General features: G+C 38.6%; 1 protein-coding gene across 1 annotated transcript; it reads right to left on the minus strand.

Moving 5' to 3' along the window:
- Positions 1 to 731: 731 nt before the first annotated feature.
- Kera (keratocan) lies at positions 732 to 8,137 on the minus strand. Its single transcript, XM_075954362.1, has 3 exons — positions 8,081 to 8,137; positions 5,776 to 6,672; positions 732 to 1,716 (listed from the first exon to the last, which is right to left on the minus strand). Exons 2-3 carry the CDS (start codon positions 6,662 to 6,664, stop codon positions 1,550 to 1,552), a joined length of 1,056 nt encoding a protein of 351 aa, XP_075810477.1. The 5' UTR covers positions 6,665 to 6,672; positions 8,081 to 8,137; the 3' UTR covers positions 732 to 1,549.
- Positions 8,138 to 27,932: the final 19,795 nt, after the last annotated feature.

Raw genomic sequence — 27,932 nt, forward strand, 5'->3', positions numbered from 1 at the left:
CCTGTAGAACAGTTGAATTTGTAAGTTAAGCACAGAAAGAGATTCACACTAACAACTAATGCAGAGAGAGAGCATGTGTATAATAATAGCAGTCTACAGGAATACGTGATTTGATATCATTCCTTTCTCAAATTATTACACTGCAACCTTCCTGTAGCAAAGACTGGAGATGACATCAATGTCGACGGCATGAGATGAAATAAGGTGAAGGATGCCAGCCATGAGATGAAATAAGGTGAAGGGTGCACACACAGAGGGTATTTGGATAAGAACGTCATGATATTGTGACACCAGGTCTCTTAATTCAGGTGGCTATTATGTGACTAAAGGCTGGGTAGGGTTTCCAGCATGATTCACTGGAGAAAGGATGGCTCACTTCCTTACCGCGTTACAGAAGAACAGTGGAAACTGACCCTTCTCAGAAATGGTGCATAACTTCAAACTCATAATGCCTTCAGTTCTGGAATATTCCATTTAAAAATTTCAGACTACTGTGAATGCTAGTGACAGAAATGGCAGAAAACCAAAGTGTGGGTAATAGGATATGGTCATATTAGAAAACCTGCATTTACATAGAATGTGATTCCTTACAAATGTTACCCATTCAAATATCCTAAAGTATGTTTTCAAATCATGATATTTTGAATATTTATAAGTATTATACTTTCTCTGTTCCAATGTAAGTTGTGAGTAATAGTGTCCTTGAAGCAAATATCACACTTCCATTTTGTTAGAAAACATTCGATATTTTTATTTAGAAAATCCAAAAAAAAAAAAAATCATGGGCAAAGTAAGAACTAAATAATTTGCAATTTTTGTGAATTTCCATTGTTAAGACACTATGTATCTATGAGAATTGTGTTATGAAATTTAGGGCTTCAGTTCCTGGAGAATAGAGTATTAGATTTAAGAAAGACATATATAACAAATTATAGTTAACCCCAAATGTCTGACACTTCATCTTTAATCTAAGTAACTAGAAGATCTCTCTCTCTCTCTCTCTCTCTCTCTCTCTCTCTCTCTCTCTCTCTCTCTCTTTCTTTTTCTGCTTTCTCTGTTGTTTAGCTCTAATGGCCAGATATTTCTATTTGGAGACGTTGAACTAGTAGGTTCATGATAATTATCACAAAAGCATATTTAGTTTTTCATTTTTTTCCCGAACTTCCTACTGCTATCTCATTGCTGTGCTTATAGGAAATATACATTACCAGCACACATAAACTTGGTCATAGATAAGTAAATCATTTTGAATATTTAACAATTAAAAAGTTTACTTGATATTAGTAGCTGCAAAGAGATGAAAATAGCTTTGAGTTGAGGAGTTACCCCAACTCTGTGTCTGTTTAGTTAATCAGAGAAAAGCAAATGAATACAAGTGGCACCTGTATGCCACTGACCAAAGCATCTTCCAATGGAAACAGTAAGCTACACAGATGCCAATAGTGGTTAAGACAATTCTAAGTGTGGATTGTGACCTAAACCTAGGAAAAACAACCAAATTCCATACCACACGCATCTACTCTTAATCCAGTGTGTGTTTGGTGGCTGTTTATATAATGAAGGCCTGAAGCAGCTTGAAGCATGTCACTAAATCCATTGGGATTGGTGGCTTGATTTCATTTCCGTCCAGGCGCAGATAGCTCAGCTGGGGTCCGTGAATGAAGGCGTCCTGTTCTGCACGCAGTGTGGTGGGACATATTACTGACATATTCACTTCTGTGGAGGGAAAGATAGCATGAATGATTAAATTGAAGCACCACCAGAAAGTCTAAGGGTCAAGATGAAAAAAATAATGCGGTGGCCCTAAGGGACCAAATGACTTTATGTAATGAAAGCTGTAGAGATACAAACCATTGTCCAATAAGGTTTTACACATATCTGTTTCATAAGAATAATCCTGAAAAATATTTGACATAACAGGTGCAGTATTTTCACTGTATGCCCTGTTTTATTTTAGTATGGAATATTACATAGGAAATTGGTATAGGAAGTCCTGTTATATATGTGTTGCTTTTATTGGTTACTGAATAGAGAAGCTGTCTTCGTCTGTGATAGGGTAGAGTAGAGGTAGGTGGGGAAAACTAATTTGAATGCTGGGAGAAAGAAGGCAGAGTAAAGAGACTCCATATACCCGCCAGAGAGGAAAGACGCCAGAGAGCAAGCTCCCAGCTGGAACGTTGCCAGTGGGCCATGAGCTTTATGGTAAAATATAAAATAATGGAAACAGGTTAATTCTAGATGTAAGAGCTAGATAGAAATACACTTAAGCGATTGGCCAAAAAGTATTACAAATGATAATAGATTCTGAGTGATTATTTCGGGGGTGAGCAGCTGGGAACAAACAAGTGGCCTCTTACAACAGGAAATATTATTGAAAACAGTGATAGATCCAAGGTAAATAAGATATCTCAGTTATTTTCTAAGTTTACAGGTGAGATGGAGAATGTCAAAATTGCTTTACAATGCAAAACTGAGAAACATATCCAGAGGACTAAAGGCAGAGACAGCAGGTAGACCTGGTACAAAGGTAGGTGTGTTGACTGACAGCTGGAAGAGTTCTTGAAAGGATGAAATGCTGTGAAATATTCCAAATAATATATGGTACATTTATATAAAGTATTTATCATAATTCTAATATAATACTTAAAGTCATAGATCACTCCACATAAATATACTTAGTTGGAGAGAAGGCATTTGCTAATAGTTTAATTACAGGGGATTGAGGCCAAGAAATATCGCATCAATGTTTCTATGTACTGTTGATGGGAGAATGAGCACGTGCCTTGCTCCTGGCACCAACAGCCACATTGAGAGTGTTCTCCAGAGTGAAGGGCTGTTACTTACCCAAAACTCAGAGAAGCTTGGATCAGATGATCTCACGCACGATTCCATGCATTCTGCTTTTGTCCAAAAGTGAACAAGAGCTCTTTTTCCACTATACCTACCTAACTTGGGGGCCATCTCTGCCCTATTTCCTAATAGTGCAAACAAATTCCCAACAGAATTTTAAGAGATTTTATGCTTGGATCACGGCTATTTTGTTCAAACCTCATATTATCTTGTGAATTAACTTGATATAAACAGTGGCTCACATATGTAAATCAGATTTGTGGTTATATTTATTTTTTCACATACATAATTATTTTATCCTCATAGAGACTTTACCAGAAAATATGACTACACTTTCTACCTTGGCATTGTCTAAAACGTTGGCTCAGACAGCCTCTTTTCTTTAACTTGGGATCCTTGCCCACCAGGGATACTGTGTTACATTCAGTGCCTTAGTTAATATCCTTATCTCTCCCATATATCTTATCTAGTATACCCGAATAATTGGAATATGAGAAAGAAAGAAACAGGAGTTATAAATTTAATCATTTTCTATAATGTAGGATTTTTTTCAGAGAATGTACAGAAGTAATTTATGGGAGTATATGCATATTTTATGCTAAACTTCAAGCCTCTATCATGTTCAGAGAAAATGCATGTTTTCCCAAAGTCACAAAAGGAAAGCCCACTGCCAATCTCAATGGACTCTTCATATGAAAGTTCTCTTTCTTGCACAATTTCTAACAGCTAGAATATGTGGCAAGAAATGAATACATTAACAACTGTTATATCACAATGTGATTGATAGACACCTCATCCCATGATTCTCAACAAAGGGAGTCCCTTTCTACATTTGCTATTATGGTCAACAAAACTAGGTTCAGTGTGTGAAATGAGCAGAGATGGCTTCATTTTGTTCAAGGTGAGAGACTGGAGCCTCTCCCTGGTTTGGGCTGTGCAGTTACTCTGTGTCTTTGGACAGCTGCTCTTGCCCACCTGTGCTTGAGTTTCCTTTTTGAACTTCCCAACATCACCCAAGGCTCTTGGTAGGTCTCAAGTTTCTCCAACCGTGATCAAGAAACAACGATACAATTTCAGACCTGAACTGTTAGGCTCCACTTCAGAAGCCTTCAATTATTCACAAACTCAGTTGAGTCTGACACAGGCTAATATATAAGACTGATTTAAATATTGGAATGAATTTCGCAGCCTTTGGAAACCCTCTGTGAAATTTCAGGAGAGAACACAATGATTTACTTCTCAACCTTATTCCCAGTGCTGGCTTCTCACTGTGGAAGACTTTAGCTCAAGTTCCCAGCATCTGCAACTCACATACAAAAGTCTGTGTCAGTTGAACCACCTGAAATTAACTCCCCACTCGTTTATCTGTGGGGTTTTATTGTAGATAAGAAATGCCCCTTATCTACAATAGGAGCTTACCTCTCAATAGGAAAAACAAACCCAGTGTCCTCCTTAGGCATAATGATGTTTGGCTCAACTAGACAGAATCAACTAACAGTTTTTCTACGTTGTTTCTCTTCCTTATGACTGGAGTATTAAACAGTACATTTCTTCACCAAAGGGGAAAAAGTAACTACTGGAGCGGCAGCATGCCATTCAGATCCAGAATTTTAGGCTCGAGTACATAGTGACAATAATGAAAACAGAAATCTGTATGTCGAACCAGTGCCCAGCAGGAAGATGTTGTAATGCTGTAATGGAATGGTCATGTGATCCTACACTTAATGAATCATTAGTGAACGATAATAAACCCACGACACTCACCTGGTTTTCTTTTTACAATCCATTTTCATCAACTCTCACTTCAAGACTGCATTTTTAAAGAACAACTTTCCCAAAAGAATCTCCCCATGGTTATCCTCCCAAAATACTTACATTGGAATTGAAGATGAATCTTAGGCTGTGTACCAGTACCCAAGCCTGGAATGTCAAATTGCTTAGTTTCACCACCCGAAACAGCCTGACATAACTATGAACAGGTGGAGTTCATCTCAAATGTTTGCAAACATTTACTTTTTGTAACCATTTCATCCCTCAATAGCATCTTTGCTTTGAAAGATTTCACCCTTATCCACTCTCCACTCCATATCCAAAGCCGTTTTCAAGAGAGAATAGTATTTTCCTCACTGTGGATATGCCACTAAGACCCAATGATTACCACTTCCCAGGGCACTTGCTACTATTTCAAGTCTCTAAAATCTTGAACATCCGTAGTAGTTATCTATGTGTGTTTCCCCACAGCATCAGGACCAGAATCTGGGAACTTGTTGAGAGTCAGAAGTCCTACCCAAGACCTAGTGACTCAGAAATTCTTGGGTGGGGGCACACTATAATACACACACTGAAATCCACTCTACGTTGGACTTTGTGGTCATGATGACACTTAGGGAGGTTCAGGCATCAAACCTTCTGTAATCCCTTATATCCTATTCTATATATCATTTATGAAATTGTGCTTTACATAGTTTCTTCAACAAATTTACCCCACAGATTGCCAGGCATGGTGGCACAAACCTATATTCCTGGTACTCATACACTGGGACAGGAAGTTGATCTGGTTGGTGTTCAAGGCCACCCTGAGAGACGTGTTAAGGTGTAAGTGATGTCTATCCACAGAGGGAGAAATACCAGAATCTCTCCTCAGCAAAGAAAACAGAGGTGTTTCCTTTCTCCCATATGTAAAAGTTCTGTGTAGATGACTTAAGACTCAGTGTTCAATCCTGAACCTGAAGATATGGGACTTTTCGTTTATTTGGCTGGATTGCCAAAATTGTGCGATGAAACTCGAAAATAACTTGTCAGTTCTAAAAGCCTGTGAGTTGTGTGTTGGTGGCTGTAAAGATGCAGTTGCTATGCTTACAAGGGATAGAGACTGAACATCATGGTGGGCATTGTGGGCAGAGGCATATCCTCATGGCTACTTACTTTTAATTTTGTTGTGATCAAGGTGAAGGTGCTGCAGGTTTGCACTAATTCGGGGAAAGTTTGTGAGCTGATTGTGAGACAGTTGAAGATCCAGAATGGACGACACATCGAATCCTCTGGATGGGAGGCCGGCATCAGATAGTTTGTTGTGGTTGAGTCTCAGGAAGGCCACTTTAGGAATCACATTGAAATAATTTTCAGGTATTGCTTCAATGGAGTTGTTGTCCAGAAACAGTTGCATGGTGTTGGCTGGTAATCTTGGTGGCATGTTCCTCAGGGCATTCTTGGCCATGTTAAGCTGCATGAGGTTCTTAAGCCCCTTGAAGGTATCTCTTTGAAAGGCGTTATCTATAAGTTTGTTATGCTGCAGGTCAAGAAGGGTCAGGTTTTCCAGGTTACTGAAGGTCCCCTGAGGGATTCTGGATACCTTATTTCTAGCTAACTGTAATTGTTCCAAACTTCTTGGCAACGGAGAAGGTACCTCCTCCAGCTCGTTGTCTTCCAGAAACAGGAAAAGAAGCTTCTTTAGCTGGCTCAGGGCCCCCTTCTCAATCCCATAGTTGGTTATTTTGTTCTTATTCAAATTGATCCATCTTAACTGGGTGGCATTCTCAAATGGTTTCTCAGGTATGGTTTCTATCTGGTTGTTTTCCAGGTAGAGGTACCAGATCCTTGAAGGAATAACGGGGATTTCTGTGAGACCTCTGTTCTCACAGTATAAAGCGGTAGGGAAACTCGGGGGACAGAAACATTCCCTAGGACAATAGAAGTCATCATGCACATCCCAGTCCTCTGGGTCCTGTACCTCATAGGCCTGCCTCACTCTCTGTGTCCACACAGTCTCTGCTATGAGGAACACCCAGACCATCAAACAGGTTGAGATTGCCATTCTAGTACCTGCAGAGTAAGTAACATAAATGTTAGATCATTCATTGACCTTTAAAATACTGGCAAAAATCAACCTAGAAAGCATTGTTTCTTCAAGCTAAAGCTGAAAATAGAATATCAACTTCTAGTCCATGCATAGCCATTAATTCACATTTATTGAGAACCAAGCACAGGCAAAGGACTTTACAGACACTGAGACAGATTCACTGTCCTAAAGCTATCTGGGTTTAACTGAGTCATAGTGAAAGCTGAGAAATGGAAAGTGAAGTTTAGTGACTCTAAGTGCTTTTCCATTTCAAGCTATTAACTTGAGAAACTTTACTGGAACCAGTAGTTGCATATAAGAGAACAAAATGTGTTCTAATAAATGAAGAGATGCCTGCACGCTGTTCCTAAGAGGTGTGCATATGTATGTGCTTTTATTTTTAACCCATAAATGAGAATAACATCTGGAGGTGATTTCCCAGGCTCTTTGGCCCTAAGACCAAAGAAATATAGAGATCAAAGGTCAATTTAGAAGTTTATGGCGAAGGATGGTTCTAGGACCTGAAGTAAAGTTTGTGATTCATCCCTGGTTCTGTTGCTGAATTTTTCAGGTAAGCTTTACTTTAGGAAAAGAGCTTCTGTAACTTTAAGTGCAGGATCAAATCAAGATGTTCAGCCAGGAAGCAGAATTATTAATTTCTCACATAGCTATATAATCTCACTTACATAGACTGTCTCTATTTTTGTACAAATGGATATATATATGCTCATGACCATATATGACAGATTATATAGAGCTAACATGTCAGTTATATCATTTCAACATATGTTTATTTACCTATGGCATAATTAATCTGGATAAGAACAAAAACTATTGAGAACATAAGTCAAAAATATCCTTATATTTGTATATCCAGTACAGATATACCAAATATATAGTTGATAGGTTCTGATGTGAGATACTTTTAAGAAGAAATAAACTTTTGTCCATTGAATAGCACCAAAGATAATATTCACAAAGAATTACTGTCAGAGGAAAAATAGATGCATAGTACCTATTTTAAATGTTAGCTTATAACATGTGTTACATATACATACATAAAATTTACAGTTTCCTCAATGTGCATTTAGCTAAATCAACCAATAATAAGCATGAATGCATTTTACCGATTCCTAGGGACATAAAATAAAATCACCCATTAATGGAATGCTGGTTTTTCATTCCTCCCATTAGTTCAGAATTGCTTCTGCAAGCTGTCAGACTGCCTCTGACTGCAGAATTCTTCTCTGGACTGCTTCCAATAGAGACAAGCTCATTTTTCTTTTCAGAGTGGAGACTTGCAATTAGTTATTGAAAATATAACACTGTGTCTTTTGAATGAGAACTCTGAATATCCAAACCAAAAGTTGTAAAAAGTACAAAAGAGTTTACCTTGCTTTCCAGGAATAATTGGTCGAGTCCCGTGGCTGGTCTGACGCTAGGTAAAATAAGTTGATGGGGGAGGGGGTGATAAAAGAAAGAAAACTTTTTGTTTTGACTTTATGCTGTTAAACCTCCAATCAGAAAAAAATGAAATGTATGGTGACTGGTCACCATGAAGACCTCTTGATGTATTGTTTCCACTCTGACAGAGCTCAGGACAGCTTACCTCAGCTTTCTTGGATCTTCTCCTTCCTTTTCTATTGGTCACTGCCCCTCACAGTAATGGATTGACCCAATCTTTGCTGTCGGGTTTTTAAGAGTCTTCTTTAAGATATGTCTTCTTTAAGATATATGCGCTGTTGGCTCAAATTCCAACCTCTCCAGCAATTGCAGCACCTTGTCACCTATGAAGCTCAGCGCAGGAAAATTTTCCTTTCATTTCAAGCATGGTTTTTAATATTCAAGGCAATTTTCCCTCTTACTTCACAGTTCCCAGGACGTTAAAATGCACTGATGTATAGCTCTGGTCCACCAACCAGCAACTGGGGAGAATTTCGGTTGTAACTAAAACAAAAAGAGATTCTGAAACATTTCTTTTTCTTAACGACCTTTTAAAACAATTAAACACAAAAAGTAAAGGTCAATGTATTCTGCTCATGTGGACATATTTTATTCATTCATGATATAAAACAGATGCTGGAATGTTTTTATTAAGAGAAACAGATTACAAAAAAAGTTAAAATTCTCTATTGAGTAACTATAGTTGATTTATGTACTAAATATAGTAATCACCTTTGTTTCACAGAACCAATTATATTTTCTCTCATCTCCCTACTCCTTAATAATAACTTTAAGTAATTATTAAAATGGGGTGGCTTTTATTACTATATTGTAACATATGTTTTACATTCAGTGACTTATAAGGCAATCTGCTGCATTAATTTTTTCTTTAACATATGTTGAGGCTAAGTTCTTCTGTTTATCATATTCAAGGGTAAAAAGTGGTAACTCGAATGAGGGAGGACGCAAACAAAACTATGTTTTATTTCATGTTGTGTCCTTGACTATAGTCATTTTTTTTAAAGAAATACATGTTATTTAGAAGTGAAAAGCTTTAATGACTATGACCCACTGTTGACAGGAGTTGTATCAAAGTCAGAGAGTGAAGTTGGGAAAGGAGCTTTCTGGTCATGTCCTCCCATCTCCGTCGCCTTAACACAGGTCAATTAGGATTCAGTTTTATCATTCACGCAACAACGTTGGACTACCTTACAGGTTTAGATTGCTTTTTAGTAATATAGAAACACTAGCTTGTCTTTGAAATTAGCAATATATATATCCAAATAGAAAAATATGTGTATTAATGGCTATAGATAAAACAAAAAATACAATTTACACAGTTTTTCATATTCCTACAAGTACAATGAGGATGTACTTTTTAAAAGCAGTCTAGGGTTTTTTTTATTCTTACATCTTTTTTATGCCAACTTTCTCTTTTCCACATTATGTTTTTTTTTATTCTCTGTGTTTCCTGTTTCTTCCCCCCCAATTTATGGGATATAAGTGAAATATGGTGTTCAAATCTACGCAGTCCTAATTTTCTGTATTCATTTACTGATTAACTTACTTGACCTGAAATAGTGTCAAGTCACCTACTTAATCAAAAGTCTCTGTAACTTGAAGACATCATCCTCTCCTGAGTTTCTCCTCATTTTTAATAATTCCCTTAGTCTGCATCTTAAGCCTCTGTTTCTTCTTTTTAACACCATGTAAAATGCAAGAGGTATTTCCAAGCCTTTAAGAGTTCCAAGTTTCTGTCTGATGTCCTGGGGCTCTTCTTGATGTAGACCCAGTTCCTACATGATTTCAATCTCCCAGCCTTCCCTTATATTACAATGTCTCTTGAACAAGTATCTCTAACTAGTCTTGGAACAATACCAGTACTCCAACATATGTGTGTCTGTCTGTGAGACAGAAAGGATAAGTATGGATAATTATTTCTCTTTTCCTTTGTATCCTTATGTAAAATTTAAGGCTAATACAAATGATCTATTTATAATGGTAAAACTATCCATCTGGCAATGACATTTAAATATGTCAACATTTTAAAATGTTCAGGGTATTATAAATGTGCAGATCAATCAAATCAGACATACTAGGTTTAGTGTTCTGTTATTTTCAGTGCATAGCTATAACTTTCTACTCCATAATAATTTTAAGGCTATTGCAAACTGAAGATAATTTGGCCAGTCACTACTCTCAAGATCTGTATGAGACAAAGAAATATTATAGCTGCTTCATTGGTAGCAGTGACAGTTATATGGATTTTCCCTTACAAGCTTCATGGATGTGTAATGTCATAAGTGGGTATTAGACATAAAACAAAAGATAACCAGTCTATAGTCCATGACCCCAGAGAATCTAGGTAACAAAGAGAACCCTAAGAAAGATATACATGGATCCCTTTTGGAAAGAGAAATAGACAAGTTCTCTTGAAAAAATTGGGAGGAGGAATAGCAGAGATAGGAGAGAGGAGAAGAAAAAGGGGGAGGAGAACATGAAGGGACAGGATGGCCGAGATGAGGGAAGGACAGAGAAAGCAAAGACATATCTAGATTGAGGGAGCCATTATAGGGCTATCAAAAAACCTGGCACTGGGGATCTTTCTAGGAATCCAGCAATGACCTTAAGCAGTAGAAGACAGGGTACCTTAACTGGCCTTCCCCTGTAATCAGATTGATGACTACTTTAATTGTCATCATAGAATCTTCATTCAGTACTGATGAAAGCAGATGTAGAGATTCACAGCTAAACACTGGGGTGCGCACCCAGACTCCAGCTGAAGAGAGTGAAGAGCAATATGAACAAAAGGTTGAGGACCATGATGAGGAAGCCCACAGAAACACCTGACCGGAGCTAGTGGTAACTCACTGACCCCAGACTCACAACAGGAGAATCTGCATAAGACCAAACTAGGCCCTCTGAATGTGGGTGACAGTTGTGTAGCTGGGACAGTCTGTGAAGCCACTGGCAGTGGGACCAGAACTTATCCTTAGTGTTTGAATGGGCTTTTTGAAGCCCATTCTCTTTGGAGGGATACCTTACTCAGCCCAGATATAGGGGGAAGGGCCTTGATCCTGCCTCAAAATGATATGCCAGACTTTGCTGACTCTCCATGGAAGCCTTACCCTCTCTGAAGAGTGGACGGCGTGTGTGGTGGGGAAGAAGGTGTGGGGAGCAAGAGAAAGGGTGAGAGTGGGAACTGGGTTTGATATGAAAAATAAGAAGAGATTTTAAAAATTTGTGTAAATATATATATACATATATATATATATAAAATTATGAATAGAAAACATAGTTCAGCCTTCCTGTGTGAAGTGACTTTATATGCTGATTTTCAAATAAGTCCAAACTTATACTGTAGTGACCCTGTCATTTCTAAGATGCTAACATGTCATCTATTCTAAGATGCTAACATGTCATCTATTACTCTGGTGGTGCCAGTGGCTCCAGGACTCAGCAAAGGTTTTCATTACTGGATTTCAAACTACAAATAAAAGTCGTTCCATAAGTTCCTTTGTGAGCTGTGACCAGAACTATTTGCTCCGAGTTCTCAGATTCTGTCTATTTTTACAAAGTGAGACTTCACAGCAGAACTCCTTAAGATTATCAGAAGACAGGCCACATAGAACCCAGATAATGTAAATCTCCTTCCTGCTACATTTCTAAAGGGATTTCTTAGAGGGCAATCGCTCCATCACTAGGTGAGGAAAATGCCATCCAGCTCCAGTATTTTTCACTGGCGCTAAGAAGAGGTCATCCAGTCTTAGATCTATTCTTGCTACCCTCAGCCTCTTACCCAACAGCTTGTTCTGATCATCCCAAATCAAGCAATAGCACCACAGCAAAACATGCTCAACTTTGTATTTATAGTCTTCTTAGTCTTCTGATTTAGAGAAATCCCTCACACCATCCTAAGTGTCTTAAGAAAGGATGGCAGCAAAAGCACCAGCAACTACTTTTTTCCATGTCCCAGTGTTTTCTGTACTTACTGATTTATGTCTGCTAGGCAACTCTTTTTGGCATATCAGTCAATAATGCATTTATGGATGTCAAATATCCAATTATCATTCATCCACTGCTAGGGCCTGGTTTCTTGAAATATTAACTCACTGAACATAGTAAGACTTTGAACGGAAAATCAGAATTATAAATCTCTTATTGATGCCTGTCAATGCCCACATATAATGCCACCATCTATGACATGCTCTTTGAACATCATTTCATCTGCTGGATGACAAATAAAAAATTAATTTGACCTCAAAAATCCTCAGAGACTTTTCTTGTCATGTGACACTTCAAAGTAACAGCTTCTCAGAAGTGCATTCACCAGCAGTGGCATGTTGCCTTCAAAAGTCAGAAACTGTGCTTCTCAAGGCAATTAAAATATAGTTCTGCAATTTGTTTTCACTTTGAGAGTTGTTTTTCCTTTTTTTAGAACCCCGAACATTTATTATAAATCAATGGCTTGGCAGACTTGCTGCATTCTACAGTATTTATTGCCAAAATGGCTGCTAACATCTGAGTTTCTAATTTATGTCTCCAGCTAATGCAATTTACTCTGTAAATTGCCTGACACGATGTCATGTCAGATAGTACTCCCGAAGACTGAAGTATTGACCAAAGTCAAAATAATGAGACAAAATAGTTCAGGCTTAGTGTGGTAAAATCACATTGCTGAAAGAAGCAGATTGCCGCTGGTAATTTGGTGATTGGAACAGACCAGAAAGACATTATCTGAGCTATCACTTTGTGCAAGGTACCATGGTCTATGATGGGTTGGACTACACATAGAACAAAAGTTAAAGCAGGAATTATCATCTAATTAGACTTTGGGAAAGCCTCCAATATCTTGTAAGATTGTTCACTGAGTACTACTGCCAAACAGTAGATTCAGAGGAAATTCTTAAAACTTAATTAACCTGTTCTTTTATTTTGTCAAGGATGTTGAGCTCTTTAATGATATGTATGTATGTATATATGTATGCATGTGTGTTCATATGTATGTATATATTTGAAATAGTTTCTTCTTTCACACACACACACACACACACACACACACACACACACACACACACACATATATATATATATATATATATATATATATATATATATATATCCTGACCATAGTTTCTATTCCCTCCACTCCTCCCAGCTACCCCTGCCTTCCCCCTTTTCCTCTGATCCACTCCCCTTTAATTTCTTCTTCAGAAAAGACCTCCAAGAATGACGGCCAAACAGGACAAAATGAGGTAAAGCCATATAAGACTGTAGTGGTATTTCAAATGTACTTTAATAAATAAAGACTGCCTGAAGATCTGAGAGTAAAAGACTTTCACTGGTTAGCCTTACAGACAAGATTATGGTAACACACACCTTAGCCACCCTAGTTGCCATAGAAATTGGGTGTTGCATGCCTATAATCCCAGTGGTGTACACCTTTGATCCCAGCCCTAGAGAGCAATATAAGACTGGATGAGACAGCTCTCAGACAGTCTCCTTCTGAGATTCTAGGAGGCAGGATCGCCATTTCAGACTGAGGTCAATGTAAGAGCCAGTGGCTGGCTGTTTTGCTTTTCAGATCTTCAGGTTGAACTCCAATTTCTGACCCTGAGTTTTTACTAATCATGCTTCACAAGACAAAATCCCTCATAGGCAGGCTGGTCAAGGAAACCTAATAGAAGGAAAAGAGTTCCATGAACAGGCAAAAGAATTAATGATTTTGGCCAGGCGGTGGTGGCGCACGCCTTTAATCCCAGCACTCGGGAGGCAGAGGCAGGAGGATCTTTGTGAGTTCGAGGCCAGCCTGGTCTACAAGAGCTAGTTCCAGGACAAGCACCAAAGCTACAGAAAAACCCTGTCTCGAAAATCAAAAAAAGAAAAATAATTAATGATTTACCTGCCTTAGGATTCCCACAAAACCACCAAGATAACAGCTATAACATACAGAGAACTTGACATTCTAGTCTCGTTGACATGTGAAGATGTTCTGCATGGCTTTGGAAAAAGAAACCTTGACACCAATGATCCTTATTTTATACAGTGGTATAGTAGATAATTCTGACTTCTGGAAATAAGATTTAATTTTGTCTTTTTTTCCTGATTGCTTTTTGTCAACTTCTTATCTCTGTAGCCTGTTCTGTGATCCTCTTCAGCAGCCATTCTGCTCTCCTAGCCCCTTCTACTTCCAGTCGCTTTTGTTCCCTCCTGTCTAATGTCCTCTTACTTACATGTCTTCTTCTTGTTGTTTGTCATATCTCGTGTGGTTAAACAAAGCTGCTTCCTGTTCATGAATGCAATGACCATGGCATATATAGAATACAATATTTCATAGCCCCTCTCCCCATTCTCCAGTCTCACAATATTTTTGCCCATTCTTCCATGATGTTCCCTGAGCTTTGGAGAGGGATAGGCCAGCATGCAATGTAGGAATGGATATTCAGAAGTCATTTATTCTCAACACTTTGACTATCGTGAGTTTCTACACACCAGAAGAAGCAACTTGAAACCATCTCTGTTTCCTTAGCCATAGAGCCTTTATGAGAAATCAATCTTTCTGCCAAGTGGTTTATTCCAACCGTGCTTGCAAGAACTTGAGAAGTTCATATCAGAAAGATAGAAGTTGAATAGTAGAAGTCTCACACTTGATACCATTTCTATGTGACTCCAGAGTAATTGCTTTCCCATGATTAGTTGTGCTTATAAGTTAAGCTTTATTCTTCAGGGTACAATTATTCTCATAAAATCATGCTTGGTTCTTTTAGAGAAAGACTAAGCTAAGACAAAAATTGAAAACACATGCTTGTGGTCTCAGGAAGAGTTAATTTTTTGACACACAGTGCCCTCTTCTTCATTCCAGAACGTTTAGGTCTATGGTTTTAATTATGTACTGGGGAAGAGTAGAAATTCTGCTTCGTAGACCATATTAGTCCAATCAAATATTTTGAGGGGAAAGGGCGGTAAGTTGAACAACACACTCCACTTCCTTGATTCAAAAAAATGAAACACAGATTATTTAAGTACATACCTATGACTAAATTCAGTTTTCTCTAACAATCCAATTCACTCTAATTTTTCATCTCAGACAATACTAATATTCAGTAAGCAAAAGTTAAATTCTGTTGCCTATTTAGAATAATGCCTTCATTCCAAGATTTCTGTTTTGGTTGGTTGCAGCCTTTCACTGTACACTGAAGAATGTTGAAAACTGAGGAAAGAAATCCTGAAAGAAAGTATTTCTTTTTAATCCTTGAGTTGAGGGTTATACGCACTCCAGTCATCTGCATCCTATCAAACGGTTGTAATTACAATTCTAGAAGTGATTTCCAGAGCAATGCTTAAACTCTTTTCTAAGAGACAAGATGAAGCATATCTTCGCTCCAAATCAGGGAACACATTTGATTTAGCTTGACCATTTGGCAAAAGAAATAAAAGATTTACACTTAAAAATAATTTTATGAAGTTAATAGACTTTAATTACTAATTTTTTTTTTTTTTGATTTTCGAGAAAGGGTTTTTCTGTAGCTTTTTTTGGTTCCTGTCCTGGAACTAGTTCTTGTAGACCAGGCTGGCCTCGAATTCACAGAAATCCGCCTGCCTCTGCCTCCCGAGTGCTGGGATTAAAGGCGTGCGCCACCACCACCCGGCTAATTACTAAATTTGAACTGAAAATTTAGAGATTTAAACCTTCATTGTTCCCCTTTTTTTCTCAGAAGTTCCATAGACTCTTAGACTGAGGGCTACCTGCCTTTAATCTTGTATCAAGTCCTTCAAAGTCTCAACTTCAAGTGAAGTATTAACAGTTGACGCCTCTCTTCTGTATAATTCATTTTCCAGACTCTCATTCATATTTAATTTTCAGTTTTAATTTTATATACATCAGTTATGCATCTAAGCAATACATGATGTTAATACGTTGTTTTTTAGTACCATCAATGAGCATGGTTCTAGGATAGAAGAATGGTAACTGTATGTTCTAACCAAAATGGAATTTCTTTGAAGAAGACTATAAGGAATAACATAAAAGAAGCACAGCTTTTATTACTTGACTTGGAAACACACAGAAAACAGGAAGTTCCTGAGAAATTGAGTTGATTAGGCTAGTGGGACTCTGTCATCACTGCTGAACATCACGGGCAGCAGAGGGTTTTGCTGATAGCTTGCACAGGAGGTCACTGCTGATGGATCTAATCTAAAAACCAGAAACTGCTTGGAAAGTGTTTGCTCCATCCTGGTCACAAGAGATCAGGGAGAGGAGAAATGTGTGCCAGCTGCTGAGTCTCACTTAAGACTGTAATCAAGGAAATCCCCCACCTGCACAACCAGATATTGGACTTGGGACTTGGGAGAGATGAACTCTCCTCTCTCTCTCTCTCTCTCTCTCTCTCTCTCTCTCTCTCTCTCTCTCTCTCTCTGTGTGTGTGTGTGTGTGTTTGTGTATCTGTGTTTCTGTGTGTCTCTCTGACTGTGTATGCATGACATATGTCAAGGTCTGGTGATACATTTGGAAGTTGGTCTTGCCTTTTACGTGTGTGTGTGTGTACACTTCTTGTATGTGGCAGCCTGGTTTACACATTTGGGTGTCAGTTCAGCCCTTTACCTTTTCCATGTAGGAATGTCATTGTTGTTCACTGCAGTCTACGCCAGACTAGCTGTCCAGTGTACTTCTGGGATTCTCCTGTCTCTGCCTCCCACCTCACCACGACAGCACGGAGATTACAAGCATGTGCCACATGTGGTCCACAGTGCCCGGATTTACGTGAGTTCTAGGGACTAAGATTAGATCCTCAGTACCTAGTTACTGAGCCCTCCCTCCAGCACCTGAAGTGTCCGTCTTTAATCAAGCAATACACCATTCCCTGATTAGAAGAGTGACGTAGAATTGGTACGGGGGACGTCTTCATAGATTATTCTTGGAATAGTGCTCCAGAACTCTTCACCATATACCCAGAGGTCATCAGCTACAATGTCCCCTGTCTGATTCCAGCTTTCTGAGTTTATTGTAATGCCATAAGTTTTCATAATTCTTTCTCAAACTTTTGCTTTATGTGTTCACATGACACACACTTCTTCAGCCACGAAGCTCTACCATGTCACCTATCCCTATTTATGGGAAGCACATTTTCCTATGCTCTTGTAGGAAACTACTGGACACATATGGACTCACTTCCTACTAAAACAATTTCTGATTCTTTCCCTATCTGTCTCCTAAAATGATATTTCTGTGACACCTGATATCTTCCTTCCTTCCTTCCTCCCTCCCTCCCTCCCTCCCTCCCTCCCTCCCTCCCTCCCTCCCTCCATCCCTCCCTCCCTCCCTCCATCCCTCTCTCCCTTTCTTTTTTCTTTCTGTCTTCCTTTCTTTTTCTCAATGATTGTAAGTGTCAGCACGTCACTGGTGCTTTTGAGAGCGACAAGAATTAAATGTCGTCAGTTTGCTTCACACCTGTGCCTTCCAAGCTAAATGAGTTTTAAGCATTCTCTCTCCTCCTAACTTAATGTCTATGTTTATTTTGTTGTTCTAGGGATAGAATTCAGAACTGGTTTATACTGGGCAAACACTCGCTGCTGAGCTATATCTGCATTCCTTCTGTCAATTTTAAACTCCAGTTTGTAATCCTTTTGTCTTATAAAAGTGAGTTATGAAAAAACCACAGTTATTTAATATTAATGATTTGCATATTTGTCCTTGTTGCAATAGAAATTTTCAATTCTACAGCATGTGTCTACCCTCTAGAATTAAGCACTGCATTCAATGTCTCTATAGATGTTTTATTTATTTATTAGATAATTAATATATGTACAAATAATAGATATAAATATTCCATTTGTTTCTCTAATTTTTTGCTCTGTATTCTTTGTTATTATAGTTTAGGATAAAATTATCATTAAAAAGCAGCAAGAATATTATATAACATTTTTCTATTTATTTTCTTGTTAAAATAGTTATAGTTTCTATATCTTCCATGTTTATAATTTTGAATAAAATGTTAGTTCTTTTTCTACTAAGAGAAGCCTATTCTTAGATGAGGAATTAAGAAAGAAAGAATCTAAAAATCCTTGAAGAAGCCCAATGCTCGGTGCTCTCCGTGACCACAATAGGTGCAAATATGAAATGTAATACAGAAATGCAATAAAATTCTAGTTTTTTGTGTATAACTCTAATTTCTTGAACTAATTAAATAAAATGGATGTTTATCCCTCTGTGCTTGGTTTCAGGAGAGTAATGGGGATTCCAGAGACACTGTGAATTTCATTTATTGAATTTTACAGAATAAACTGCACTGGCATTTCTGGGGATGATGCTCTACCCTCTAAATTAGGGAAGCAGAAACACAGTGACTGCAATTGTGCTGAGAAGGTCTCAACCTGAGGACTTTGTTCTATATCCAATGTTTAAAGAGGAATGAGTGGGGGTGGACTGGAGGGAGGCAGGGGGTGGGAGGAGGGGTGCGGGAAGGACTGTGGTGAATGCGAAATAAAGAAAAAAAATGGAAAAGACGTTTGTAAGTAAAAAGAAGAAAGTCAATGATATAAAAAAATATCTCATTGTCAGTTTTCACCTCTCTTAGGGTAAATAGACGTCTGTAATTTTATATATAATTTAACTATTCCTTTTAAATTATATGTAATATGATCACATTATGGCAATAAACAACATAAAAACAGGAATAAGCAACCTTATCTAATTCAGGTTTTCCGATAGAGAAGGGCCAGATGAAAAGGATGCGGGGTTGAACAAGTCCGTCAGTAAGGTCGGGGAAGACAGTGAGCCTCACAGACTCATTTCTCACTTAGTTTTAAGTGATTTCTGACATGATAATAGTCACTGATGGACCTGATAGGATTTTCATCTCTTAAGAGTAAGCGAAGTGAAAGGCTGCGACCTGAATAAAAATCAGTAGAAAGGTTTTGCGATGAGGACAATGTTTTTCGAAAGCAAACTGATATTCCAGTTCTAAATTAAATCTATTCCCGTTGATAGTCCTTTACAAACAACGATTATTATATTCCCCCAACTTCAGCCAAAGACGGGAGGCACCGAAGGCCATGGTCACAAGAGTCAGATCCTGGCTCAAGCTGCTTTTGCACTCATCCAGTCCTTAACTTGCTCCGTACAAAAGTCCGCATTAAAAAGCCCACTTCAAGTCACTCTGTCACAGTTATTGTTATGGCTATTGAGAAATAATTGTATGGCCAAGTGTGAAAGTGTGCTTGCATATTGCATGAGCTAAGAGCATAGCCTTTCTGATACGATTTTTACTTTTTAAAAAAATTGAATTTTATTTTTTGCAAGGTGCGTGCCTGTGTGTGTGTGTGTGTGTGTGTGTGTGTGTGTGTGTGTGTGTGTATGTGTGTGCGCGCGCGTGTGTATGAACTTGAATGCAGCACCTGGGCAGGTCAGAACAGACGAGGCCGGTAGCGCTTCCTGGAGCTGGAGTAAAGGTCAAGGTCAGCCACCCAAACAAAGTAGGTGCTGGGGGTCAAACTCAGGTCCTTTGCAAGAGCAGTTTCTGAACTGCCGAACCGTCTCTCTATCCCCAGTGCTTAACTTTTTAAGCCTCGTCATATTTCACAATAAAAGTTTTTCTTGAAATTCGTTACAAATCATGGGTTTTGTCATTTGTGATGTTCTTCCTGTGAAACTCCCATCGGCTGTTACATACCACACCGTTTTAATTGGAACTATTGATTCTGACGGTCTTACCCTCAGCATCCTTACTAGTTCAGGCTTTGCGGGTCTGAGTAGAAGAGAAAGTGCTAAACCGTTTTATCTTTCTGAACTCTCTAGGTAGGTCCAATACCAAATCAAATATAATATAAATTTACACACTCCCAATCTTTCTGGAGAGAAACCTGACCAGCCATGTCAAGTGAGATAGCACAGGAGCCAATGGCTGCCGGAGCCTTTGAAGTGGCCTCTGCGTAAGGAAACTCAACACTCCAAAGGAAAGGTAGGCAGCCTGGCTTTCCAAACAGTTTTTCTGCTCCTAAAAACTCAGAGTACTTTCTTCACATTTGGCTGAAATTTGCGGTGGGCTCCGTCTTTAATTGATAGGCTTCTACGGAAATGGCGTGGCTGTTTCGTTCGCTTTTGTGTATTTCCCGTCATGATCAGTTTTTCTTTATCTGCTTGCAGTTTCACTGAAGAAAATTAAGGTAGAGAAAGGGGCGGGCGGTTACAAGAGTGAAATTGACCGAGCCTACACATTTTATAGAAAAGAATTCTTGTAAAGTCGAACCACTCTGGAGGAATCTGAAAAGAACTGGCAGGAGTCTGTGCCACCAAATATTTATTGCCCCCTTGTGCGTTTTCCCCACTGGTTTTATTTGAAGTGTCGGGGCTTTAGAAAGAACTGGCCACATGACCTGCTGTGTGTTTCGCAGATTTCTCCGGAGCCAGCAGCTGTATTTTAAATGTTTCCAGCCAGAAGACTGCAAATATTTCACTGTTCAGTTCAGCTTCACCTTCCCAGGAAGCCTCTAGCCTGTTGGCTTCATAGCTGCAACCCCCCCCCCCCTCATTTCTAGGATTTCAGCTCAGCCCCATAAACTTTAGGCAAAAGTAAGTGAATTATTTCATTTTTCACGTCCTGAATGCGAAATGAAACCCATTAATTTTAACACAAGCATTCTTTGAATTTGGGGGAGTGGCTCAAAGTAACTCTAAACATCTATCTTAACATTTTTATCCTTAAGTTTTGTTTTTTTTTTTTCACAGAAAGGAAGGGTCACTTAAACTCAAATTACAAGGAGTGTCTTTGATAAGATAACCCAAACATTCCAGTAAGGTCTTCTGTTTTTAATTAGAAGGAGTGCTTTTAGTACATGAACACCCTTTCTAGATTTCTCTCTGTGCTTTCAATGCCTTTATCTCAGAGAGTCTTAAAATCTGGATTATAGACAAGAGGGATCAGGATCATGATTGGGAAATCCACAGACAGCTGTCCCAAGCGCCTGGGAATTCAAGGTCTCTAGACTGGAGAACCTGCATGGGACCCATGTAGGTCCTATGCATCTGGGCCACAGTTGTGTAGCTTGGTTTGTTTGAGGGACCCCTGACAGCGGGAGGGGGGGGCAGGATCTATCCCTGGTGCATGAGTTGACTCTTTGGAACCCATTTCCTATAGTGGGATGCCTTGTTCAACATTGATGCAGAGAGGGAGGAAGCTTGATCCTGTCTCAACTTAATGTGCCAGGCTTTGTTGACTCCCCATGGGAGGCTTTACCCTTTCTGACTACTGGATGGGTTGCAGGGAAGGTGATGGGGAGACCCAGAGGAGGGGAGACAGGGAGAACTGTGGATGGTATGTAAAATTAATAAAAAATATAAGAAAGGAAATTAAGTATTTTTCATATGATGTAAAAAAAATCTGGATTCATCCAGGGAGCTCATCAAATTTTCATGTTATTAATACTGGAATTTAGAAATCTCATTTAGTAAAGGCAAGAGGAAGTTCAGCCTTCTATCTGCTCTTCCACCAGGCTCCAGGGTAGGCTGATTCAGAATAGCCAAACACACCTCTGTGCAGACTTGCTTAGTTTTGTGATTAAATTATAAGCCTTGATTTTAACCATTTTCTTTTTCTCTATGCTTCTTGGGTGAGTAGATCCTGGGACAAGAATGCTCCAAGTCCTTCTGCCATTGCCTAGAGAAGAAAGAGTTTCTGGCGCTCTGGCTGGGGGAACGCTATGATTGTTGCTCCGTCCTTTACCTTGGAAATGCAGCCCTAAAGTCCTTTAAGATTTGTTACTTTCCCTGGCCTGTGAGGGAGAAAAGAAGGAGTGGAGAAATCTTGAGTTCTCACTGTTGCCAGTTGGCTGCAATGCTGATATGGGATTGAAATGAAAAATCTGTTTTTCCCCCCTTGCGATTTTACCAGATGGAATCTATCATAACAGTCCGCTGCTAAAAGGCTCTGGGTGGAGCCTATAAACAAAGCATCAGCCCTAGTGAGGACAGGAACCCTGTTTTCGGTGTTGCATCTGTGTCTGGGGACACGGATAAACAAAATTACAAAAAGCCCTAATTAGTTGCTACAATTAATCCATGTTGCTCATACCTTTGTTTGCATGAGCTTATTCCCTGGATATAGACAGAGGAAACTTCATTCTTTTTCCAACTGGCCCAGCGTGGCAGATGGGCTGGCGTATTTAGCAGATTATGGTTTCATGTAGGAAGGACTTTATGTCCCCCATACCTAGCACAAAGGTGTTTTTTTTTATTTCTTGATAATCAGTTGACTAAATGAAGGAAAACACCCTTCCATAGGATTAATGTTCTAACTTGTTGCTCAGATGTGTGAAACAGAAAAAAATGAAGTAAAGCAAAGCCAAACCCAGCTCCTATTGAGTATTTTAGGATTTTGTCCTTCTTTTTCATAAAAGAACTCTTGTTTCCTCTACCTAATTTTTTAGGATGTCAAATAGTTAGATTGTCTTTGCAGCCTGGTCTTTTTTATTTTTTCATTAAATGTGCGTGTTTGTGTGCCTGTGTGTGATATGTATTGCGCAGTTATATGTACATGAGAGTTACTGTGGGGGCTCAGAACAATCATAGGCTCTGCTGGTCACCTTCCACCTGTGTGTAGCAGCTGTGGTGGGATGCTGTGCACTTCTGGCTAGCTAGTCTGGAAGCTCTGAAGATCCCATCCCGCATCCCAGCTCGCCTACTCACAGTAAGGGCAACAAGATGACAGATGCACACCACTACAACTGATATATATATATATATATATATATATATATATATATATATATATATATATATATATATATACTATTTGAGACAGGGTTTCTCTGTAGCTTTGAAGCCTATCCTGGAACTAGCTCTAGTAGACCAGGTTGGCCTTGAACTCACAGAGATCTGCCTGCCTGTGCTTCTCCAGTGCTGGGATTAAAGGTGTGTGTCACCACCGCCCAGCCCCCCACTACAACTGGTCTAGTTGCTTCTGGGAATCTGATAGCTGCTCCTCAATTTTGATCAAGCGCTTTATCCACTGAGCCATTTCCCAAACCCCTTGTTATCTAGTTTTAAGTTAGTTTTTCAAAGACGTATGGTAGACATGACATTTTCTTGACTTTATTTGTAGCTTATCTTTTTTTTGGGGGGGGGTAAGGCACACGTTTTAGTAATATTGTCTTAATCATCAAATTTTATTAATTGTCTTGTGATACCTGTGAGAAATAACGAAAAAGCAGCATTCTAAATTATCTAACAAGATAGCATCAATAAAGTAATGCATTTAGAGGATATGCAAACTTACTTCATATATCTTAATGGTGCCTGTTAGAGTCTTTCTTATAATTAAAGGCTAACATGATGAACTGCACATGAGATAAAGAATCTGACTTCCACCAATTGTTTTTTATTTGGTGTACTTCCTTGATATTTAATTTCTCTTTAATTCTGCAATTGCCTGTATCCAAAGAGTGGATATAGAATGGTCAACATAAGAGGATGATCATGTCCTTATCATATCTTAATGTTAATCTTCACTCTTATTCACTTTGGGAACAAAAATAATAATGATCGATAATGAAAGACACTCCGACTCTTTTTATGGTGACTTCAGTTACCAATAAAACCAACCATATTAATGTGAAGCTGGGACATATATTCCAGGAGTGGGAGGTTCTGCAGGACTGAATCACCAGGAGGAAGTGCATTGCAGAAACAGGACTTTTGTTTTTATTTTCGAGACAGGGTTTCTCCGTAGTTTTTTTTTTTTGTTGTTGTTGTTGTTCCTGTCCTGGAACTAGCTCTTGTAGACCAGGCTGGCCTCAAACCCACAGAGATCCGCCTGCCTCTGCCTCCCAAGTGCTGGGATTAAAGGCATGCGCCACCACCGTCCAACTCAGGAGCAGGATTTTATGCAGGAGTAAATCACCAAGAGGATGTGCATTGTAGGAGTGAGAGTTCTGCATGAATGGGTCACCAGGAGGAAGGTAACAAACAAGGACTAACACCTGTTTCTCATTAAAAAAATAGTAAAAAGCATCTAAGATGATAATACCCTGCCTATGACATCCTGCTTATTATGGGATGTTTCTGAACAGTCTTGGGGTAGGATCAAGTTAACATTTCAACCACCGAACTACTTCATTGCCTTATCCCCCAAATATGAAAAAGTCCTTTGGATAAAACTTATTAGAGTTTAACTATAAGCTGCAAAATTTACTGTCCTCATCTGTTCTGGTTGGATGGTTTAACTGTTTGATCATAGACTTCTCAGTTGTTATGTGGGGATAAAGAAAGCCTCATTTGACCTATGTGATTATTAACATGATGACAAGATGTGTGCTAATTTTTAGGTCCAAATGTTTATGATTAGGATAAATTGTTTAAGTGTTGTTTTTCAAAAATTGAATTATTTTATCAGTGTTCTTTGTTTTTATCCCCACAGTTTATGTTGTATATAACTAGGTTAGAGAATGACAGGAAAAGCAAAGAAAAAGAAGAAAGAAGAAGAGGGAAAGGAGGTTGTGGAATAAGGGAAGGAAAAGCAGAAGGGATTAAAGGAACACTGTCAAAAAGAAGCCGCTAGAGACAAAGGTTCCATGCAGAATGTATAGCCAATGCTTCAAGTTGTGTCCTCATTCCAAACAAGGGAAGGGAAGGTTACCAATAGATTCTACTTTAGCTAAGTGTTTCCTCCCTCTCATGAGGAAGACTGAGCAATGTTGCTGGACATGAGTATCAGCTCAGCAAATGCTAGGTGCATTTACTTGGGGAACAAAGAAAGCATTGGACTTCTACAGCAGAAGAGTTATCTGAAACCAGGCAGACAGCTGCTGTCTAAAATTTCATTTCTGAATAGAAAATTGGATGCAGTGTAGGAAAAAAAAAGGTATAAAATGAAAGACTTCTCTGATGCTGGGTGTGAGACATCTATCATGGTAACAAATAGCTATGAAATGTCTCTTGAAGTCTAAATGAAACCAAAGTGCACTTAGCTTTTGTGCCTGGAGAGAGATTAAGAGTCTAGAGATAAGAGCAAACTAAGAAACTCTGTTTGAAACCAAGAATATTCCGAATAGATCTGCTGCATTGCGATAGTCTACGATTACTTAGGAGTTACTTTCGGGCACTCTGGAAGTTTATTTTCAGGTAACTTATTTCAGTTGATCATCCCTGTACCTTAATAACTCAAGTAGTAAAATGGAGAAAATAAAGGTAAAAATAGGACTTTTTTTTTGGTCTGTATCGGTTTTGGAAGGAAAGGACAACCTACAACAGCCAGAACTATACTTATCATAAAGGCAAATTTAGCCTGTGAGGACTAAGACCTTCATGAAAAATGATCCTGAACCAGGACTCAGAAATTGTCTTAAACCCAATCTTCATGAAATCCTCTCTCAAGGGTCTTTTAAAATAGTACCAAGAACATCTATAAATACCTGTACCAGACTCTGACAGTGTAGTGATCTATCGTTTTATGCCTTATTATGTTTTCTTTTTTTTTCTTTTTCTTTTTTTTTTGGAGGGGGGAGGATTTCGAGACAAGGTTTCTCTGTAGCTTTGGAGCCAGTCCTGGAAACTAGCTCTTGTAGACCAGGTTGGCCTCAAACTCACAGAAATCTGCCTACCTCTGCCTCCCAAGTGCTGGGATTAAAGGCATGCACCACCAGTGCCTGGCTATGTTTTTTTTTTCTTGATGATATACTGAATATGTATTTACTGGTCAAGTAATCTCTCTCTCTCTTTCTCTCTCTCTCTCTTTCTCTCTCTGTCTCATATATGCTTGTACAGAAGTTTATGAGACTGCATATGTGGTAATTAAAGGTCACCACTGATGTCCTTGCTCTGTCACACTCTGGTTTTATTGTAAGATTGCACCTCATACAATCAGCTGCCCTGGCTGCCTCATGTTTTGAAGTTCTGCCTTCCTCCATTCCTCCAGTGGTGGGGATACTGATGTATCACTGTGTGTAGCTTTCAGATGGGTGCAGAAGTTCCAAACATACTTTTTCATACTTGTGGCTCAGCCACTTTATTCACTCAGCCATTTTCCAAGCAGAATCTCACATTTTCTAAACCATGATTTTTTTAAAAGCCATGACCAGAATGTTTAGCAAATACCATTTATTTTGCTATTGTTTTCATTTTTTGAAATCCTTCTTTAAACAATTCTTGGCAAAGCGATCAGGCAACACGTTGACATTTTCAAAGCTAAGACACATGAACATCTCCATATGTCCAGATGGCCATGAAATCATAGACCTTGCATTTGCTGTCTTGAGCAAATAAGGGTCATTGTTTTCTCATAACAGTGAAAGTTGAAAAATAAACCTAAGATTATGATGATTTTCCTCAGGACACAAGACCATTAAGAAAGAGGGGGGGGGAGAGAAAGTTAAAATGAGACATTTATCCCAGATGGCTCCTGGGGAAGTGCCAACCAACAGAAACAGGAGACAGATGGGAAGTTTTTGGCAAGTAAGTTGACAATCCTGGGTAAAGACTATAAAATCTGGGCATATTCCAGCATAACTAACTGCACGGAGGAGCCCCTGGTCCTGGAAACAAAATGCACAGCCCTTTTGTAAGAAAGGACTAGTGTGTCTGTCTCTATTTGTCTGGGAGACAGAGGTACTTGGAGAGTAAGCACTAGTAATGAGCAATTAGGGAAACAGATGAAGTCCACAGGCTTCAACATTATCTACACATAGTAGCCTTTAAGAACAAACTTAAGCAGAGCAGGAATCTATGGGATACCAAAAGGGAAATGGAATACAAGACAGTCTCTGAGTCAAAAGCTTTGTTCATTGATGAGAGAAATTAAAAGGAAGGTTCTTTAGAAATTGTCCAGTTATTTCTTTCAGTTTTGATAATTCTGCATTTATGATACAAGCTAATTTACCAAAGTTATTGCTCCAGACTAATTTTAAACTGAATGAGAACATTTTTGTTTTTCTTTGTTGTTGTTTTGTTTTTCATTGTTTTGTTGTTGTTGTTGTTGTTGTTGTTGTTTGTATTGTTTTGTTTTGCAGATAATTAAGAATTCAGACTTTTTAGACTGGACCTTATTTCTACAAAGTTGTCCAAATATCATGCTTTTGAGTTAGAAAGGATTGACCTTACAAATAAAGATATTTGAGAAATATGTTCAATTCACAATGGAGTTTAGAAAGATAGGAGAAAGACTTGTTAGAAAACCCTGAAGCTACTCAGGTCAGGTTAACTGAATTTACCCTTGTGGGCTAGCAAGAGAGACAAGGAGAAATAGAGTTTAGGTACACTTTGTCAATAGTCATTAAGGTATTACTGATGGGCTTGGAGGTATGGCCGAGTCTAAGAAGCAGAACATTACATATAGTTTTGACCTGAGCATTTTCTCACCCACATGCTATACATCGGTTGGCGACCCCATTACCAAAAGCATTATTTAAATTTTGTGTTTCTTGTGTTTCTTATTTTGTTTTGCTTTTATAGTTGCATCAAAACAAGGAGAAATATAACTCTACATCTTAGGCTCACAACTTAAAAACTTCAATAATAAACTATTGAATAATCCTTCGTCCAGTTGGACTTCAGTATTATTATTACTTTGTTCTGCTGTGGGTTCTCTATCTGGTGTGAGCAAACATGTGTTGTGCATACCCAGGGGAAAGCTATGCTACATACAGTCATTACAAGAGTGATTTCACTATTCATTCTATGCTCATATTTTTAATATCATTAAGTGTTAGTAGCAAGAAAATAAAAGTTGGTCGACAACAGCAATCATAAAATTCTGTGTATGTGTGAATTTTATCTGTACCTCAATAGCTTCACGTTTGCCAATGGTATTTTCAA

The sequence above is a fragment of the Microtus pennsylvanicus genome, chromosome 20 (assembly GCF_037038515.1).
Source record: "Microtus pennsylvanicus isolate mMicPen1 chromosome 20, mMicPen1.hap1, whole genome shotgun sequence".
Taxonomy (NCBI): Eukaryota; Metazoa; Chordata; class Mammalia; order Rodentia; family Cricetidae; genus Microtus; species Microtus pennsylvanicus.

What these genes read in the sequence shown, in the direction of transcription:
- Kera (XM_075954362.1), bottom strand. Translation starts at nt 6,664, where the DNA reads ATGGCAATCTCAACCTGTTTGATGGTCTGGGTGTTCCTCATAGCAGAG. An exon ending in TGATCACAACAAAATTAAAA is followed by an intron (nt 1,717 to 5,775) that starts GTAAGTAGCCAT and finishes TTCCCTCCACAG; the next exon opens with AAGTGAATATGTCAGTAATA.